An 18,183-nucleotide genomic window follows, 5' to 3' on the forward strand; every position below is an offset into this window, starting at 1 on the left:
CTCCATCATGGAAAGCAAATCCCTCCCTGTGCAGGAGAGCCAGCTACCAGTCACGTGTTCATTGACATCACACCCAAACCCTCTCTGCAGACCCATTCAACAGGAGTTTGTGGCAGGGCAGGCTCCCCTCAGGGGAAGGAGTCTCACACTGAAGCACTCATAGGATGTCCTGATCAAAGTCTCTGGGGGAATTGGAATATATCAGCTGCCAGAAGAAGTAACATCAGTACTGTCAACTTATGGAAAACTGGCGTGGAGAGAACAACACTCCAGAGGGAGCTGAGAATTCTCTAACGTCTGGAAAATTGCTGCAGGAAAGTGGAAAGTATTTGTGAAAGAAATTAAAGGAGCTGAAGCTGAAATTCCTCTGGTCATGGCTCTAACAGAGGAAAGAAACTCTTTGGCGGTGCTGTGGAAAGGAGCATTGAGAGGCCAAGACAGCAAGAGAAAATGGAGCAGCACCACATAAATGCTGGCAGCTAGGAGAAAGCCCTAAAGGAGCTGGGCCAGTGGGAAAGATCAGTGCTTGGGGAGCTCCAAAAGCAAAATTAGAGAGAAGTGGAGATAGATCCCGGTGTGCCCTCACTGTAAAACAGAGCCCAGATATTTTTGACATGACTCAAAACCATAGGTGGAAGTGAAACAAAAGCAGAGCTGTCACTGGTGCCAGGATTTGGCTCTGGGTACTCAAAAGCTGGAGCCTTCCAGCAAAGGCCTCTGCACCCCACACCACACTTAGCTAGGGACAAATTCCTGGGACCCAAAAGCCTGGCAGCTCTGCCTGAGAGCATCTAAAGTGGGACTGGAAGTGGAGCAGCCAATATCACCAGGGGCTGGGAAGATTTTGGGCAAGGAGCACAGACAGAGAACAGCAGGGAGCCACTGACTCCTTTGGGAGCAGGGAAGTGGAGAAAGGGAAGGTGAGATCAGCTGGGCAGTTTCTCCTGCTCCCAGTTGTCTCTTTCCTCTGGAAAGGGTGGCTGCTGCCTCCAATGGACTTGGGCCCCAAGACACACACAAAGTAGAGGAAATCTATTTTTAGAGTCGACAAAAGTGCTAGTAAAGAAAAAAAAAATGTTAGAAAGACAATTGCTTCCTGTTTAGGGCTGGTGCTGGGAGGGAGATCCTGCCAGGGCACTGAGGCCAGGCAGGAGCTGGGGCCAGGGAGGGTGGGGAGGGCAGAGGGGTGAGGAGGAGTCATCTGGGGATGGGAGACAAGGGAAGTGCTCCCAGCCCCCCATGCTGGGCTGGAGGGAGGGAGGGACTTGAGCCCCTCTGGGATCCCTGGTGCCCACAGGCTTTAGGCTGAGATCAAGAGCTGAGGTTAAAGACTCAAGAGATGCAATAGTCTAAGGACAGAAACTGCAAAGTTACTTTCACATTCGCCCTCAGATTGATTGAAGACTTATTCCTCTGAAAATTCCAATACCTGGTAAAATCAGTTGGATTTGCAGCAGGAGAGAAGGCTCTGTGCAGCCAGAGTGGCTTAAACACCAATTAATCTCTTTATCTTCAAAATGCTTTGGTGCTCCCAACAAACTACATGTGAGAGGTTAAATCAGGAACTCAAAATTAAACCCACAGCATTTTCTTCAATGAACTTTCTCCAAGTCGAATTTACTTCCTCTTTTTAAGACCCCAGCACTGACATTTTTGATGGCATTCAACATTTTTCAAAAGCAAGACAATTATCATTAGAAATCCGCTTAAAATGCACATTTTTCTATTTTAGGAACAGCACAAACTGCAACTCTTTCCGGGACAGTTTGTGTTTCTTCTGCAGCACCATTAAAAATCCATCCTAGATGTCATCAGCTCGTTATTCTTACAAGTGGCTTTACTTCCCCTTGTGCCTTTTCCACATCACACACACCCAAAAGGAGGAAGATGCAACAGTTTTTCTCCTGAAAACACAGACTGGAAGGGGAGGGATGGATCCCCGTGGGTGGATTTGGTGACACACAGGATATTTTCAGCTCCTTCCTGGCACACGGTGAAAGAGAAAATACAAAGGGGAAGAACCATCCTGGTAACCCAACAAACAAAACACTCATTTAATTTCTACCCGGAGTTTACACCAGGAAATGAAATCCTAACAAATTCATGCAATTGCAACAATGTATTTGCAAAGAAGCCGAGGGGAAGCGGGGTGCGTCCCGCCGCGGCGCCGCGCGCTCAGGTGAGTCCCGCCGAGACGTAGCCCAGGATCTGTACGGTGCTGGGGTAGCTCTTGCGCATCCCCATGCAGCGCTCCTGGTCGATGAACAGCGAGTTGTTCTTGACCACCAGGTCTTGCTCCAGGACCCCCTTGGAGCGCACCAGCATCTGCAGCATGTCCTCGGAGGCCCGCAGGCACTGGTGCAGGTTCCGCAGCGTCTCGTTGATCTCGTTGACCTCTTGGACGAGGCTGGAAAGCAGCGACAGCCGGTCAGAGCCCCCATGGAGAGGGTGTGCACTCAGCTGGGCCCTCTGGGCACAGGGTTTCCCCCATCAGCACACTCAGGCTGATTCCAGCGCCCCGTGCCCTGGGATGGGACAGCCTAATGCAAAGCTCCTCCCAGCCTCCACGGGGAGGAGTGGAGAAGTTTGTTCCAAAGCTCTGGATGTGTTCAGCCACGTCTGCCAGAGCAGCTCGAGCCACCGGGGACAGGGATGAGCAGCTGTGGTTTCCCGTTTCTGATTGGCTTTGTGTGGCTTTGTTGGTTCACCCTCCTGAATCTCCCCGTGCAGGGGTCCTGCACAGGAGACACACACAGCAGGACAGGACACTGGGAGAGGCTAAAGGGGAGTGGGGAGCAAGTGGAGGATGGAAAAACCAGCGGCGTGTGAGATGCTGAACCAATTCTGGGGCTGGGTTTCAGTTACTTTGAAAAGGGAACTGTGCTCAAAGGGCTCCCAGGAGGAGATGTGAGCTTTAGGTGCCTCCCAGGGCTGCTGCTGGGTGCTCAGGGCTGCTGCTGGGCCCTCCTTGGGCCACAATCCCAAAGTCCTTGAAAGGATTTCCAGGGCCCAGCAAGGGGAGGACAAGTCCACACGTGCACCATTCCTTGGAGTTACCCAAAAGGAAGGGCTCAATGCTCTCAATCTCAGCCTATCAGAGAGTAGAACCATGGAATCACAGACTAGAATCCCAGAGCAGTTTGGGTTGGAAAGGACCTTAGAACTTACCCAGTGCCACCCCTGCCATGGCAGGAACACCTCCCACTGTCCCAGGCTGCTCCAAGCCCCAGTGTCCAGCCTAGCCCTGGGCACTGCCAGGGATCCAGGGGCAGCCACAGCCCTTTCTTCCCAATATCCCATCTGTCCCTGCTGTCTCTGAGGTTAAAGCCACTGCCCCTTGGCCTGTCACTCTCTGCCTGTATAAAAGCCCCTCTCCCTCCTTTTTCTAACCCCCTTAGGGTGCTGAAGGGCCACAGCAAAGAGAGTAAGAGGTTTATCTTCCAAAATGCATAACATTCAGCCACCTGGATGAGGCAATAGAGAAAATGAGGTTTACCCAAATGGGAGAATTCCAGCCCCCATGGGGTGGCATCAGGCTGGTCCCAGCCATGGTGCCTAGCCTCGGTCACGGGTGCAGAGCTCTCTCAGCACCCAAGGGTAGAACACCTGTTCAGTGCTTTCTGTCTGACCAGGGCACTTGTGGAAGGAATACTGAGAGGAAAAAAGCCATTTGGTTGTGCAGAGATGCTCCTGACTACCCTGAGCCCTGGCAGCCCTCAGCCCAGCCTCACCGGATCTGGGCAGTGTCCCGGCACAGCTCCACGTTGGGTCTTCTTGTGCGCTCATCCAGCCTGGTCTGAGCCACCTTCAGCTGAGCCTCTTTGTCCTTTATGGTCTTCTGGATGACCTGGATCTTCGTCTCGATCTGGAAGATTTCCTGCCGTGTCTGGGGTGAAACAAATACAGGTATCAGTGAAAAAACACTTTCTCAAGTTATCACATCATTCCCTTTTCTCCTGCTTGTGCAGAAAAAAAACCAAGTTCCATAAACAGCCCCTGGGCTCAGGCCACTGTTGCTCTGCCACATCAAGGCACAGATCCAGCAGAGCTTTCAGGGAAAATCTCTTTGCTCTTGCTGCCACATTACAAGAGAGTTAGAAAGAGAGGAGGTTTAGGAGAACAGATGGATCTATTGAATTACCAGCTTCCGAAAATTGCTGCTTGCAAGAATGGATCATCCATCAGCTACTACAGGGAAAGGTTATAATGGCTCCTCATTTAAGGATGTGGCATCAGCCCCTAGTACTGAAAACTTAACCAGTCTGAGCCTTTCCCAGGATGCTTCCTATGAGTCCCGAGCCAGGTCCCATGACTGCTTTCCCCCTCCTGTGCCTGGCAGAGCAGGGCAGGGAGCCCAGGAATGAAGAGCCATCCCTTGGAGGGAGCCCAGGAATAAAGAGCCATCCCTCAGGGGGAGCCCAGGAACAAGCAGCCATCACTCGGGGGGACGCTGGCGCGGCAGCGAGGGCAGGTTGGCGCACCTTGGCCAGGTGTGTCTGGATCTTGCTCTTGGCGTTGGCGGTCTCGGTGATGCGGCTGGTGAAGGCGTCGTTGACCTTGCTGAACTGGCGCCACATCTCATCGGCCGTGCCCATGAGGAGGCTCTCGGTGCTCGCCCGCAGCTTGGCTGAGGCTGAACGCGCGCTCTGCGAGCGGAAGATGTTGCCGTCCGTGAACCTGGCCCAGGTCTCGGGCACTGAGACCCTGCGGGGCAGACACAGCCTTAGCAAAGCCACGCTGCTGAGCCTGACTGCAGGCTGATGCTAGTGAAATCTACTCTCTTAATTAAATTACGTGGAAGTGAAACATCTGGACCTCGTTTGGGTGATGGTATTTATCAAATGAGGGCGTGTTCACGAAGAGAACTTGTGAAAGCTCAGACAAACAAAAAATTCTCCCATAAAAACCAGAGATTCCAATCGGAGCTCTGATTTACACCTTTGAGACATTAAGTGCCAAGGAATTCCCCGCCTCACAAGGACACACGGATCACAATTCAGTCAATTCCTTTTGCTCACAGCCCGTCTCAGTCTCCCACTAAACCAAACGAGGTTTAGATCCCACTCCATTCCCTGTCTGTGCATTTGGGATGAAGTTCCTGCCTGTGCAGTAGTCCAGAACAAGGTCAACAAAAGACTTAAATACCACATAAGCTCCATTTAAAACCTGCTGATTCTCGGCACATTTTACCCCCCTCTGAATTTCAGCCTCAATCCTTTGCAATCCATTTGCCTGACTAAATATGTCTGAGCTCTACTGTGAATAATTATTCAAACTACTAGAAAAATGGTCTCAATCTGTGCCTCTCCATAAACTTCATGGGTTTGTGCGAGCAGATTTATTCTCTCAGGCCTTTGCTACTTGGGCATCTCTCTGTGAGTGCTGGGTTAGATCACTGTTCATTTACGGCAGAGCCAAAGCTGAATTCCTGAAACCCAAAAGCAACTGAACCCTGTCCCAGTTCCACGGTCTCATTTCTTGATTTTCTTGGTCATTTCAGCTCCCTGTCAGGCCCTCTCCATACAGGGTTGAGCCTCCAGACTTTCCATCAGTGAGGAGCACTCAGGCAAGCACTGAGACATCTCTGAAAATATGCATGAACTTAATGGGCTGTGCAGAGGTGCTGGGCTGAATTCATTTGCAGGCTGAGCTCTGAGCCCTGATCTAATGTTTAATTAGGTCAGGCTCGCTTTTGCCCACCAGGTGTTCAGTATCCAGCTGAAAGCAGAGGTTTCTTCTCTTCCTGGAGAGCCCACAGGGAAACAAGCACTGGAGGTGTGTGTCTCCAGGAGGGATGGATGTGCCTTCAGAGAGGGCTGGGAAAGCCCAGCTCCCTGCCAGGCCAGGCTTTGTGCCTGCCAGGCCCCTAGTGCTCACGTGGCATCGATCCTCTCCACACCCTTGAAGAAGTGGATATCTCTGGAGGTGTCCTTCAGCTGGTAGCACTTGCTGTCAATGTGGTGGCCCATCTGCTTGTCAGCCAGGTCCTTCTCCAGCTCCTGCCGGGCCTCCTTGTTGCACCTGGAACACACAAACAGCTGCCCCAGTAGAGATGGAGGTGTGGGATGGTTTTCTGCCCATCTTGCTCCCCTCAGCCCCTCCATGCTCCCAGAGCATCCCAGAGCCTGCAGGGTTTTAACCCAGTGGTTAAACCAGGTTAACCAGAGAGAGGTGCAGCAGGGATCTGCTGGGGGGCATGGCACAGGTGCACATGTGCAGCAAGGGCCCAGACAGCTCCTTACATGAGCTGGGCATTCACCGTGTCCAGGCACTGCTGTAACCTCTCCCGGCACGACTTGATGATCTTGATTTCCTGGGCAAAGGCAGAACAAACCCCATCAGCATCCTGGGCACTCCTCCCCTTGGACCTCACACAGCAGGAACTTCCCCCACAGCAAACATGGGGTGCAGGAAGGGACCCCAGCTCCAGTGCACCCACCTGTGCAGCTGAGCCACACCCAGGGACCAGGAGGGGACCAGGAGGGGACAGGAGGGGCTGTGGTCATAGCCAGGGACCAGGAGGAGACAGGAGGGGCTATGGTCATAGCCAGGGACCAGGAGAGGACAGGAGGGGGTTGTGGCCACAGCCAGGGTCTCTGAAATCACTTTCAGGGTGGGTTCCTAGGTTTTTTCATGTTGACATGGCCAGGGCTGTTCTCCATTACAAGGAGACAGGGCTGGATCCTGAGCTGACATGAACAGGCACTGTGGAACCCTGGGCCAGCATTGCCCTGGGCCAGCAGCCACACATCCCCATCCCCAGACATTCTCCTGCCCACAAGAAATCCCATCCAAATGGGACAAGAGGACTTTGGTGTAAGCCCCCAGTCAGTTCTAAGCAGGGCTCATCTCCTCTGGAGGAAGGCTCATGCTGCTCTCAGCTCCCTTGACTCCAGCACAAGCCTGTTGCACCCATGAAGATTTCCAGACAGGTGATCATTCCTCCAAATGCAGGGATTTTCAATCCCTCCTGTTTGCAGTAGCCACCCCAAAACACAATCTAAATGCCTCCCAAACATTCAAAAACCCAAATGGCATTATGGAGATACCAGCTCTGATAATTTTCCTAAACCCTCATGACATTTAAAATAATATTTTAATTTTTCAGGGCCTGACTCATAACATAAAAATCGTCTAAGAGAGCAGTGGCTTAGGAGCCCATTAGCAACAGGCCCAGGGGCTGCAATTTCCTTCCCAGTTTTGTGAGGCTTTGACAGTGATTGCATTTCACTGTACTCTGCATTAGGACCCATTTGCTGTGCCATGTTTGCTTTTAATTCATTATTTAAAGCAGCCTAGATAAAGGCAGGCAGGAGTGCAGGCTTTTATGATTTCTATCAAATCCGTTGCCTGAGCACACAGTGACAGTCCTGCTGCAGCCACTCTGCCCTGAGCAAAGTAGAGCTGGGGGAAGTGTAATTAATATCTTTTATTAGCCCAACTAATATAGCTGGGGAAAGCAGATGAGATGTCGAGCACACCCTGCCCTCTCCATCTGTGTGTGTGTGTAATATATAGAATGTGCTACAGATAGAGAGACTGGTCACATAAATAAATAGATCACTGCAGGCAGGACTCTGAAAGGCAGGACCATTTCACAGACTCCTCCAAGAGGGTCAGAGGACCCAGTTCACTTCCAGCTCTCCCTCCCTCTGCCATGGACATGCTGCCGGGTGGGAACACCAGTCACAGCCCCAGCAGGTGTGGGGGGTTGAAGATTTCAGCACCTCACCAGTGCTGAAGAGCCACTGAGGGAACAGGGCTGCCAAACTAGTTCAGGGGAGTTTAGGTAACAATAACTTAGACACAGGATGTGTGTTTCCAGACTCACTGTGACGAGCTGTTTCTCCACATCATCATTGACCAGGTCAATGCCCATCCTCTTCTCCCGATGGAGCAAACACTTGTGAGCCACCTGTTGGGACATGTCGTGACATCAGTGCTGGCTGCAGGGACAGAGCTCCCTGCAGGGACAGTGCCCATGTCAGGGAATGCAGGAAAAGAAAACACAGTGGGCACAGGACGGCAGCCTGGAAAAAGCTGCCTGAGGCAGCTGGGTTAGCTGACAACAGCAGCCGAGTGCAACCTCAGCATGGAAGCAATGGGAGGGAGCCCACGTGCCCCCGGGCCACCACAGCTAAATGCAGGGACCTGTGCCAGGCTCGGTGTGGACCTCCCCAGAGCCTCATACTAAGACATGGGACTTCATGTCCCAAGCCAGGATTTTGGATATAGAAATATTTGGTTAAACAAACGCTGCAGTAATGTGTTCAGCGTGTGCTGGAGGAGGATGCAGCAGATGCAGGGGATTTGTTTATCACTGACTCAACTAATGGGCTCTTCATGAAAACTTTCCAACGTTACAGAGCCGGGATGAACTTTATGAGAGGTTTGAGGGGCTGCAGATGTTTGGGCTGGGGGTTGCAGGGTCCCTACCTGGAAGGGGCCCTCGGTGTCGGCCAAGGCTCTCTCCAGTCGTTTCTGCATGTCCGCCAGGGAGTTGGTCTCCCTGATCATGGCATCCAGCTCGATGCAGAGCTCGGATTTCCAGTACTCGATGTCATTGATGCGCTCTCCTAGGTTCCTGGTGCTCTCGCCTTGGGTCCTCTTGGCCTGCTGGTACACGTCCTTGATGGCGCGGTTCAGGTCGGCCCGCAGGCGCTCCGCATTGTGCCGCGTGGTCTCCGACTCCTTGTAGTTGGTCATGTTGGACCGGTGCCAGTCATCCAGCGTGTGCCGGGCGAAGACGCCGTCGGGTTTCTCGGAAATGAAAGGAACTATCTTGGTGGGGGGAAGCCCAGGGAAGTTTTCGGTGAGGGGAGCCAAGGTGGGGTTGAGGGCAGCTGCTTTGTAGTAGGAGTTGGGCATCCATGGCATGGTGAGGCTCTCGGGATGACAGGGAGCACAGTTCTTGTAGTTGGCAGCCACAGTGCTGGCGGCTGGCAGGACCTTGGGAGGTGGTGGCCGTGGCTGGTTAAACTTGGCTTTTAAGGGATAGCCATAGAGTTCCATCCTGGAATGCTGCTGGTGCTAGTCCTGCACGAAGGGGGCAGAGGAAAACTTCACTGAGAAAGTTCCTGTCTTTAAGAGATGGTACCTCTTACAGCAACACCCAGCTTGTGATGGGACCAGCCCTGCCCAGGGCACCCACACAGCCCCTCAATCTCCTGAATGTAAATCCCCTCTGACAGCATCCCAAGCATTTGGATAGGGAGGGATTTGATACCAGCTTTTCTGTTGGTACCTTGTGTCAGGTTTTGAAACAAGAAGAGAAACAAATCATGGCTGCTTAGGAGAATGACAGATTCTGTTACACTTCTGTTTGCCTTATTCCTTAATTCCTTATTTCCTATTATTCCTTCATTTTCCCTGTCAATCTAATGACCTCCCCTGGGAGGGTGTGCAGGTGCTGACATAGGGTGCCCAGAAGACCTGTGGCTTGCCCCTGGATCCAAGGCCAGGTTGGAAATGGGGCATGGAGCACCCTTGGACCTTGGAAGGTGTCCCTGCCATGGCAGAGATGGTCCCTTCCAACCCAGGCCAGTGCGTCTCATCCCAGATCCAGCCTGCCCAAAGGCTTTGGGATGGACAGTGGGACACTCACACCCTTGAATTCAGCACAAAGGCTTTCACAGGTGTGACTGGTTCAGAGTCACTTTGGCAGACCTGAGGATGAGATGTCTGTGCTCAGCACCAACAAAGCCCCTGCGTGTGCTGCTCCCACAAACCTGTCATTCCAGCCCTTTGTCCCTGCTGGGGACAGGCCACTGCCATCCCCTATCTCCATGCCACTTATTTACCTGGGGGGCAGATTTGGAGAGTGGGAGATGCTTTCCCTGGTTCCCACCCTGCAAATCAATCCTTTCCCTTTAGACACTGACAGACAAGTGTTTAAGAGACAAAAACTTTGGGAATGGACCAGATTACTTTTCCATGTATTTCCAGCTGAAATAAAGAACCTCACATTCCCCTTGGGATAAACCATGCCAGGAGGAGAGTTTCCAGCACCCCTGGGCTCGGGCACAGCCTGGAAGCTGCTGCCCAGCCAGCAGGGCTGTGTGGGGGCTGGAGGAGGTTGGGGGCCAGGGACAGTACCAGCCGTGCTGCTCCTCCCTGTGGGTGAAGCACAAGTCCCCCCTGGCTGAGCTCTGGGCTGGGAGCGCCCGGGGATGCTGCTGCTCATCACTGGCTGCTGCGGTGGTCCTGGCACTGCCCGGCTCTGCAGGGCCCCGTTGCTATGGATGGGGGGTTCCATGGCCAGTGACCGTGTTCTGGGGGGGTTCTGTGACACAGGCCAGCTCTGTGACCTGTCCTGGTCATTGACCCACCCTGTAATGGCCACAGCAATGGCAACACAGGCTGCTGGCTGGGCAGCCTGGGGCCAGTAAACACATCCCAGGGCATCCCAGTTCCTGCCCTGAATCTCCTGCCCTGCTGAGCAGCTTTGTGTAGCCCCTGGGCAACCAGGGGTAGGTGTTGAGTGGCTGGATAATGCTTGTGGCCACCTGCTTTAGATGTAGGATGCCCTGCAAGGAGCCTTCCACCCTGGGACATTTTATGGTCCTCTGAGCTCAGTGCCCTCAGGGGACAGCCCAGTGCCACCCTGGGCAACCCAGTGCTACCCCAGTGTCCAAGGCTGGCTTGGCCAGGGCTCTGAGCACCCTGGTCTGGTGGGAGGTATCCCTGTCCATGGCAGGGGTTGGATAGATGAGCTTGAACATCCTCTCCAACTCAAAGCATTCCAGTCAGGAACTCAGTGCAGACTTCCTGTAACCCAGTGCCAGCCCTGGGCAAACCCCAATGCCATCAGTGGGCAACTCAGTACAGCCCTTGTGCATCCAGAGCCACTCCTGGGAAACCAGTGCCTCACTGGGCAATCTGGTGTCCTCACTGGTGTTCCTGGGCCAGCCAGAGCCTCACAGGCTGGGTGGGTGCCCCAGCATGAGGGTGAGATGTCCCCAGGAGCCCCACCCAGCATCAGGGTGAGAAGCACCAGTGACCCAGTGACAGTGGGAGTATTTCTGGGAATGCTTTCCCGATTATCTCTGGCTTTAGCCTGGGAAGAGGCAGACAGGAGGAGCTGGGAGGGATGTTGGGAATGAGCCCAGGTGCCCCAGCTCATCCAAGGGGGTCCCTCAGCTTCTGCTTCCATGTCTCACTTTATGCAGAGGGATATTTTCATTTCCTTCATTTCCCAGCTGTGCCCAGGGCTCATAGAGTACCCAGGCTGGTGTTTCTGCCCTCTCACAGCCTGTTTCTCCTGATTCTCCCAATTCCTACAGCTGCAGACTGGGACTGTACTGAGGGGTTTCCCAGGTTCTGGTGACCCCCTGGCCATCCCTCCTGAGCTGGAGTCCCCAGGGCAGCTTTTTGCCTCTTGCCAGAGAGTGATAGAAAATGGAACCCAAAGTGCTTCATGTACACAAAGTGCAGCACATCTTCATTTCACATTAAACCCTGTCCTGCTTCAGCCACGGGAGGAATCAGCTTCATCAACCTGAAACAAAACAACCAGCACATCAGTTGGTTTTTCTACAGCCAAACAAGATAAATAATGGCAGTCAAAGCCTGCCAAGCTCTGTCCCCCAGCAGGACACCCATCCACCCCGGGAGCAGCCCAGTTCTCTGTTCCCTGCATGCTCCCAGCTCCAGCTCGGCTCTCATGCCCTGCCCATGGCTAATTCTGTTCAGATGAATCACTGCCCGGCCAGGGACATCACTAATTGTGGGAGGCAACCCCAGGGCTTTTGAAGTATTTGCTAAATTAGGCAATAATAATTCGATAATGTTGTAAAGGGCCCAGGGGTGCTCTGTGAAGCCCAGGCAGGACCTTCCAGGGCAGCAGCACAAGCAGAGGGACAGTGAGGACATCACAGTGGGCCAGGCTTTGGTCCCACCAGAACCACAGGATGTCCTGAGCTGGAAGCGATCCACAAGGATCATCGACCCCTGTCCTTGCAGAGACACTCCAAAATCCCACCCTGGGCATCCCTGCAGCGTTGTCCAAGCTCTCCTGGAGCTCTGGCAGCCTCGGGGCTGTGCCCATTCCCTGGGGAGCCTGGGTAGTGCCAGCACCCTCTGGGGGCGAATATTTTCCTAAATCCACCCTAGACCTCCTCTTGCACATCCTAAAAGCTGCAAAGATGAGAAGAATTGGCAGAGGTAACACAGACACCACAAGTGTCTCTCAAGTAGCTGCCAAGAACAGAGTCTGTGATGCCAAAATCCCAGATCTCTGAATGCCCCAGTGAATTAAACAGGCTGTTTACACCACCACCATTTATTTGAGTAACTGAACCTGTTCCTTAATTCTGACTACAACTCCAACAGCTGCAACATCCCTAAAATTACAAACTGTCCCCACCCAGTTGTGCTGGGGCACATCCAGTTTGGATGGACACGTGAGGACACAGCTTGTGCTGAAGCCTCGACCAGTTTAGCTCAGAATAAAAGCACAAAACCAGGCTGGACCCGGGAAGCTGGTGGGAAGCAGAGGTGCTAGTTCTCAGCACTGCAGCCCAGGCTGGCCAAACTCGAATTTCAAGGGATACATTTAGATACCTGAGTACAAAATCTACTGTCAAGAGCTGTCAATCTTTGTGTTACAGCTCTACATTCTGCTGTCTATTTATATAGCATTACACTGGGTCAGAAACTGCCCTGCTGAAAATACCAGATCCAGATCCTTGATAGCCCCCCTTGTGAGCCTGCACGTAGCCAGAACAGCCCAGGCACTCTTTGACTCATGTTTGAATATTCCTCTGTCTCCCATAAATGCTGCACCTGCCTGAAAGGGATCAACTGTTCATTCATAGAACCACAGAACCCCAGAGTGGGCGGGCTTGGATGGGGCTTGGAGCAGCCTGAGATAGTAGAAAGTGTCCCTGCCCATGGCAGGGGGTGGGATGAAATGGGCTTTAGGTTTCCTCCCAACCCAAACTATTCCATGGTTCTCCGAGATGACTTTCACCTCTGAATATAAGGCTCTTAGAGAGAAAGCAATGAAGAGATCAAAAGTAAACCAAAAGTAGACCAAAAGTAGGCTGGCAGCTGACTTATTCAGTCTAACCAGTGAGCATTTGACTGAGCTTTCCAAACAATAAATGTGGTATGAATAAATCATCACAAATCCCTCTCAGCTCTTGTGATGAGTCACAACCACCACACCACAGATGCTCAGGGCAGGCTCTGCTCATCCCCAGGGTTAAGCCTGGGATCACTCCTATAATTACGGCAGTGGTGACCTCAGAAAATGTCATCATTTACTGATGATGTTCTCAGCAGTGCCCAGGAACCATCAGAAATAACAAACTGAGTTCAGGGAGAGCCTCCCTGCAGCCTCTTCAGTCCCTCCTGGGCTGGGGGAGCTCTGGACTTTGCTCCCTGCACTGGGGGCACTGCAAAGTCCAGGACAGTGGGGATGGTGTGCTCTGAACTGCACCTAACAAGCCCAGGGGCTCCCACAGCACAAAATCTCCCAGCTGCACCAAGCAGCAGGTGTGGGAGCAGGAGGAGACACCCCCTGAGCCACATCAAAGCTGCAGCCCTTGGCTGGATTGTGACCACGAGCCCAGAGCAAGACATGCAGAGCATTCAGCACAGCTCTGCCCCTGGATCTGGGGAGCCAGGGGAGTTTGGGCCTTCCAGCCAAGCACTCACAGGTCACAGTTTGGGGTCACCTCCTTGGCACACAGAAAAGGCCTCCTGAAACCATCCCCAGTTTTTTCCTTTGGATGTCCCACCTTGCTGCAGCCCTTGATTATCAAACCTTCCACCCACCCTGGGGCTGACTTCTTCCCAGGAAGGGCAGGCAAAAACTGCTCCAATAACTGATGGAGGGAGAAAAAGGGAAATGAACCCAGTCTCTGTACATTTACCTTGAAATATCCCACCTGTGAAACTGTTTAACCACATGCTGTTTATTAACATCAGCCCCATTATTTCAGGGCAGTTTAAATACAAAATTTAAACTGAACCCCAGCATCTGAGGTCTCTGAGTAGAAGTGGATGGCTCTGGTGATTGATGCTCCACACATGCTTTAGTGCTCAGCTGCAGTGAGTTATTGGTGGCCTTTCCTTACACACTCCTCAATTCAGAGCCAGATGTGAAAGCAATTAACACACTGAGGGGACTCTTTCGAAGTCTGTGGGGCTTTTTATAGGTTACTGTTTATTTCTGGACCTCTTTTCTTGAGGTGAATTTTGGCAGACAGCTCCAGAACTGGTTTATGTCATGACTGGCCATTGTTTAAAGTTTCTTATTGCTTTGGCAAAGGGCTTGCATTGGAAAAGGGAGGCAGTTACTGGATTTTTTTTTTGCTGTCATTGTATTCAGGCTGTGACTCCACAGACAGCAAAAGGATCAAAACGTCTGCAGAGCTGATAGGAACAACCTCACTCCTGCCCCTCAGGAAACAGTGAGGGCTGAACACAATCCTGGGGGTGAAGAGCCCAGAAATCTCATCTGGAAAAAAATACAAACCAGCATTCATAGAAATTGCTTTTAAAAAAAATTAAAATCACAGAATGGTTTGAGTTGGAAAGGACCTTAAAGATCCTCAAATCCCCAACCCCCAAATCTCCTCACTGTTCAGCTCCCCTCCAGCACTGCCAAGGTGGTCCCTCCATGGTCACCCCAAGACCCTTCCCCAGGCTTTGGAGAGGGGGGATGTGCACTGCACTGTCCACTAGCACAAGCTGGGAATGTTCCACATCCTTTTGGTGCCACTAAGGAGCCTTTGCTGCAGAAGTGCCCCTGACTCCTGGCCTGTAGGATCACTGATATAGGAACTGCAATAATCCCATAATACTCCCAGCAGACCCAACTAGCCCTGAGACTGCTGCAGCTCCAGAAGGGAATGGCCCATGCATCCCCTTCCACTGCTACATCTCTGCTCCAGCTCAGGGGAAGGGAACCATCTCCCTGTGTAAATGCCCAGGAAAGATTCCTGCTGGGAATGGCTGCAGAGACCCTGCTGTGCACAGCATAGGAGCCCCAGCATGCTGTGCCTGAGCTGCAGGAGAGGATCCATTGTGAGCCTGCAGCCCCAACATGCCCTGCCTGAGACCTGGGCAGAGCTCCTGTCAGACCTCTGGTACAGCCAGGGCAGGGAAATGCAGCAAAACCCCTCAAGAATGAGGGGGCAGTGAGCTGGGGGTGTGCATTGCCCTGACTGCCCCAGCCCAGGGACACGCTGCCAGTGTCCACCCTGTCCTTCCCTCATGTCCCTCCTTCCCTGGCTGCAGGACACAGACAACAGCTGGGCTGGAGGAGAGGGAGAACATCTGCTGCACTCCAGCCCTGCACACCTGAGCCAGGCTGCAGAGCTGGGGGTGTTCAGCTGGAGAAGGGGAGGCTCCAGGGAGAGCTCAGAGCCCCTGAGGAGAACTTAGAAAAAAGAGGGAGAGCAACTTTCATCCAGGCAGAGAGTGACAGGACACAGAGAATGGTTTCAGACTGACACAGGGCAGGGCTGGATGGGATATTGGGCAGGAATTGCTCCCTGGCAGGGAGGGCAGCCCTGGCACAGCTGTGGCTGCCCCTGGATCCCTGACAGTGCCCAAGGCCAGGCTGGACACTGGGGCTGGAGCAGCTGGGACAGTGGGAGGTGTCCCTGCCATGGCAGGGGTGGCACTGGGTGGGCTTTGGGGTCCCTCCCAGCCCAACTCTCTCCATGGTTCTGTGATGAGCCCAGAGGACCTCAGAGGCTGCAGCCAAACCACAACAGTTTAAATTCCAGCTGCTTGTATTTCACCTTCCCAAAACCCAGGTGGCCTTGGCTGGTTTGTCCCCCACACATAGAACAAACCAAGTGTTTTTGAGCACAGTTGGTTTTGAACACCAGCCAGGCTGTGCCTAACTGATTGAACACCTCTGCAGAGGGATCACCTGCAGAGCTTCTGCTGCTACAAATGAAGCAATAATTTCCCATTTCAGTATCACTCATTATTTGGGATCACTTGAGGGATTGTCTAACTCCAGAAAACACTTCCTTTGATCAGATTTGGCCCTGAGGGCTCTGATAAGCCTAAAGTCTGTGTATTTAAGAGATGTTTTGATTTGTGATATGAAAAACTCCAACTACCTTTAGTGCTGAATAAGAACAACAGAGCTGCCAGGCTCACCTGATCAAGTATTTGTCTGGAATCAGAGCCTGGATCTGATGTGTCCTTTTCTTTCAGAGAATTTGCTTTTCTTCCACACTGGTGCCTGGCCCCTGCAGCTGCCCCAGCCCAGCCAGGATGCCAGGCTGGATCCTGCATGGAAATGGGGCTGGCTGTGGCCATGATGCCAGCCCAGCCTGAGCTCCAGCCTGGGGCAGCAGCAGGGCTGAGAAGCAGCAGGATGTTTATCCTTCACAATAAAGGGAAGCCATTCCCATGTCGAGATGAAAAAATCATTGAGACAGCAGCAATCAGATCAGATCCTGCAAATGAGCTAGTATGGTTTGTCAGGGCTTTTTGCTGGAAAGGGCAGATCAGATTACCCAATTTCCCTTTTCCACCCGTGCCAGTGCTGCTCTGTGCATCTGCTCCTGTGACACTGCAGCAAGAGGAGAGGCTCCTCTGTGCCCTGCCCTGCACAGACCTTTAGAGGGATCGTTAACATTTCATTACACAAATATTTAGCTGGTATTTTCTCTCATATTACGTGACATTTGTATCCCTGGAGCCCTGTGTCTGCTCAGGCAGATGGAGCACACGGTGCCTGCCCATGGAAATGGAAAGCAGGGATGAAGTGACAAATACTTTCAAGGAGTTTAAGCAAACCAAGTTTTCTGATTGTATCCTGAGCTGCCTGCAGGTAAAGGTTAATTTTGACATGTTTTGGAGAGATGGATGTCATTCAGACTAACAGGAAAGAATGAAAATCTTTGAGGACTCTCCTTCATAAAGGTTTGCTGCAATTTCAAGGTTTGAACTGGGATTTTCACCTGCACCCCCAAAAGCCAGCTTCTCAGTTTTCCTCTAAATCCCATGGTTTCTTCCTAAGTTTTGCTGAACACAATCACAATCCAAGGCACAGACTTGGCATCAGGCCTGTGACACAGAGTGGGGTGAAGAGCACCAGGCTGGGCTCTCCCTGTGTCAGCCACAGGCCTGGGAAAGGACTGTCCTGCACCCAGAAATTCATCACACAAAGGAGCCTGGGGGGCCCTGGAATGTGATCCACCTTCAGCCATCAGCTGGAAAGAGCAAAACAAACCACCCTGCCTGCACCTTGGAACAATGTGAACAGATAAAACCAGATAAAGGCAGTGAAGCAAATAACGGCCAGAAGACATTTGCAATATATAACAAAAGCAGGAAAAGCACACCAGGATATCTACATTTTCCCACACTTTTTGGAGAAATTATTTCATTATCTGCTTGCCCTGATCATCTGCAGTCACCACCAGTTCTTGAATCATGGAGTGGTTTGGTTTGGAAGCTCAAACCCAAAGCCCATCCATCCCACCCCTGCCATGGCAGGAACACCTTTCACCATCCCAGCTGCTCCAGCCCCAGTGTCCAGCCTGGCCTCAGGCACTGCCAGGGATCCAGGGGCAGCCACAGCTGTGCCAGGGCTGCCCACCCTGCCAGGGAACAATTCCTGCCCAATATCCCATTCAGCCCTGCCCTGTGTCAGTCTGAAGCCATTCCCTGTGTCCTGTCCCTCCATCCCTTGTCCAAAGTCCCTCTCCAGCTCTTCCAGTGCCTCTTTAGGCACTGCAAAACTCAGCACACAGCATGGGGCTCACAGAGGTGTGTTTGAATTCTTATCCCATGGGAAGAGTTTTTCCTCTTGTCTCAGTAGAGGGTCTATAACTTGGAAACTGCAAGAAGCAGGAAGGAGCCACCTGGGCTGGCCCAGCCCTTCCCACACTGGAGCTCTGCCCTGAGCTCCCTTGGCCTGGTTTGCCACAAACAAGCACCAAAAGGTTTCAGGTTTGCAGCCTGGTGGAGCTCACTTTTCTCCACCTCATTATTTTTCCCCTCTTTCCAGAGTGTGAGATTCAGCTCCTAGGGGCTTTTCAGGGGTTGGGTGAGGCATCTTTCAGATTTGAGGGCTTGTGGTTTCATTACACCCACCTGGACTTTTATTTGAGAAGGGCCCAAAGAACCAAGTGAGTAATTGGCCAAACCCAGTGGGTTTTGCCTGGTTTTACACCAAATTTTTCAACTCATCTGATATATAAATCA

The 18,183-nt window shown here is 52.4% G+C and overlaps 1 protein-coding gene across 1 annotated transcript; it reads right to left on the bottom strand.

Annotated features, from left to right (window-relative positions):
• Positions 1–2,024: 2,024 nt before the first annotated feature.
• Positions 2,025–10,224, bottom strand: TEKT3 (tektin 3). The gene is made up of 8 exons (XM_079323162.1): positions 10,096–10,224; positions 8,437–9,036; positions 7,832–7,915; positions 6,243–6,313; positions 5,878–6,021; positions 4,482–4,704; positions 3,732–3,886; positions 2,025–2,407 (listed from the first exon to the last, which is right to left on the bottom strand). Exons 2-8 carry the CDS (start codon positions 9,010–9,012, stop codon positions 2,176–2,178), a joined length of 1,485 nt encoding a protein of 494 aa, XP_079179288.1. The 5' UTR covers positions 9,013–9,036; positions 10,096–10,224; the 3' UTR covers positions 2,025–2,175.
• Positions 10,225–18,183: the final 7,959 nt, after the last annotated feature.

Source organism: Erithacus rubecula (assembly GCF_903797595.1).
Source record: "Erithacus rubecula genome assembly, chromosome: 20".
Taxonomy (NCBI): Eukaryota; Metazoa; Chordata; class Aves; order Passeriformes; family Muscicapidae; genus Erithacus; species Erithacus rubecula.

Coding starts and splice junctions, on each gene's coding strand:
- TEKT3 (XM_079323162.1), bottom strand. CDS start 9,012: ATGGAACTCTATGGCTATCCCTTAAAAGCCAAGTTTAACCAGCCACGG. Junction 7,916..8,436: donor ACACCGAGGGCCCCTTCCAG/GTAGGGACCCTG, acceptor ATGTCCCAACAG/GTGGCTCACAAGTGTTTGCT. Junction 3,887..4,481: donor TCCAGACACACCTGGCCAAG/GTGCGCCAACCT, acceptor GTTTCACCCCAG/ACACGGCAGGAAATCTTCCA.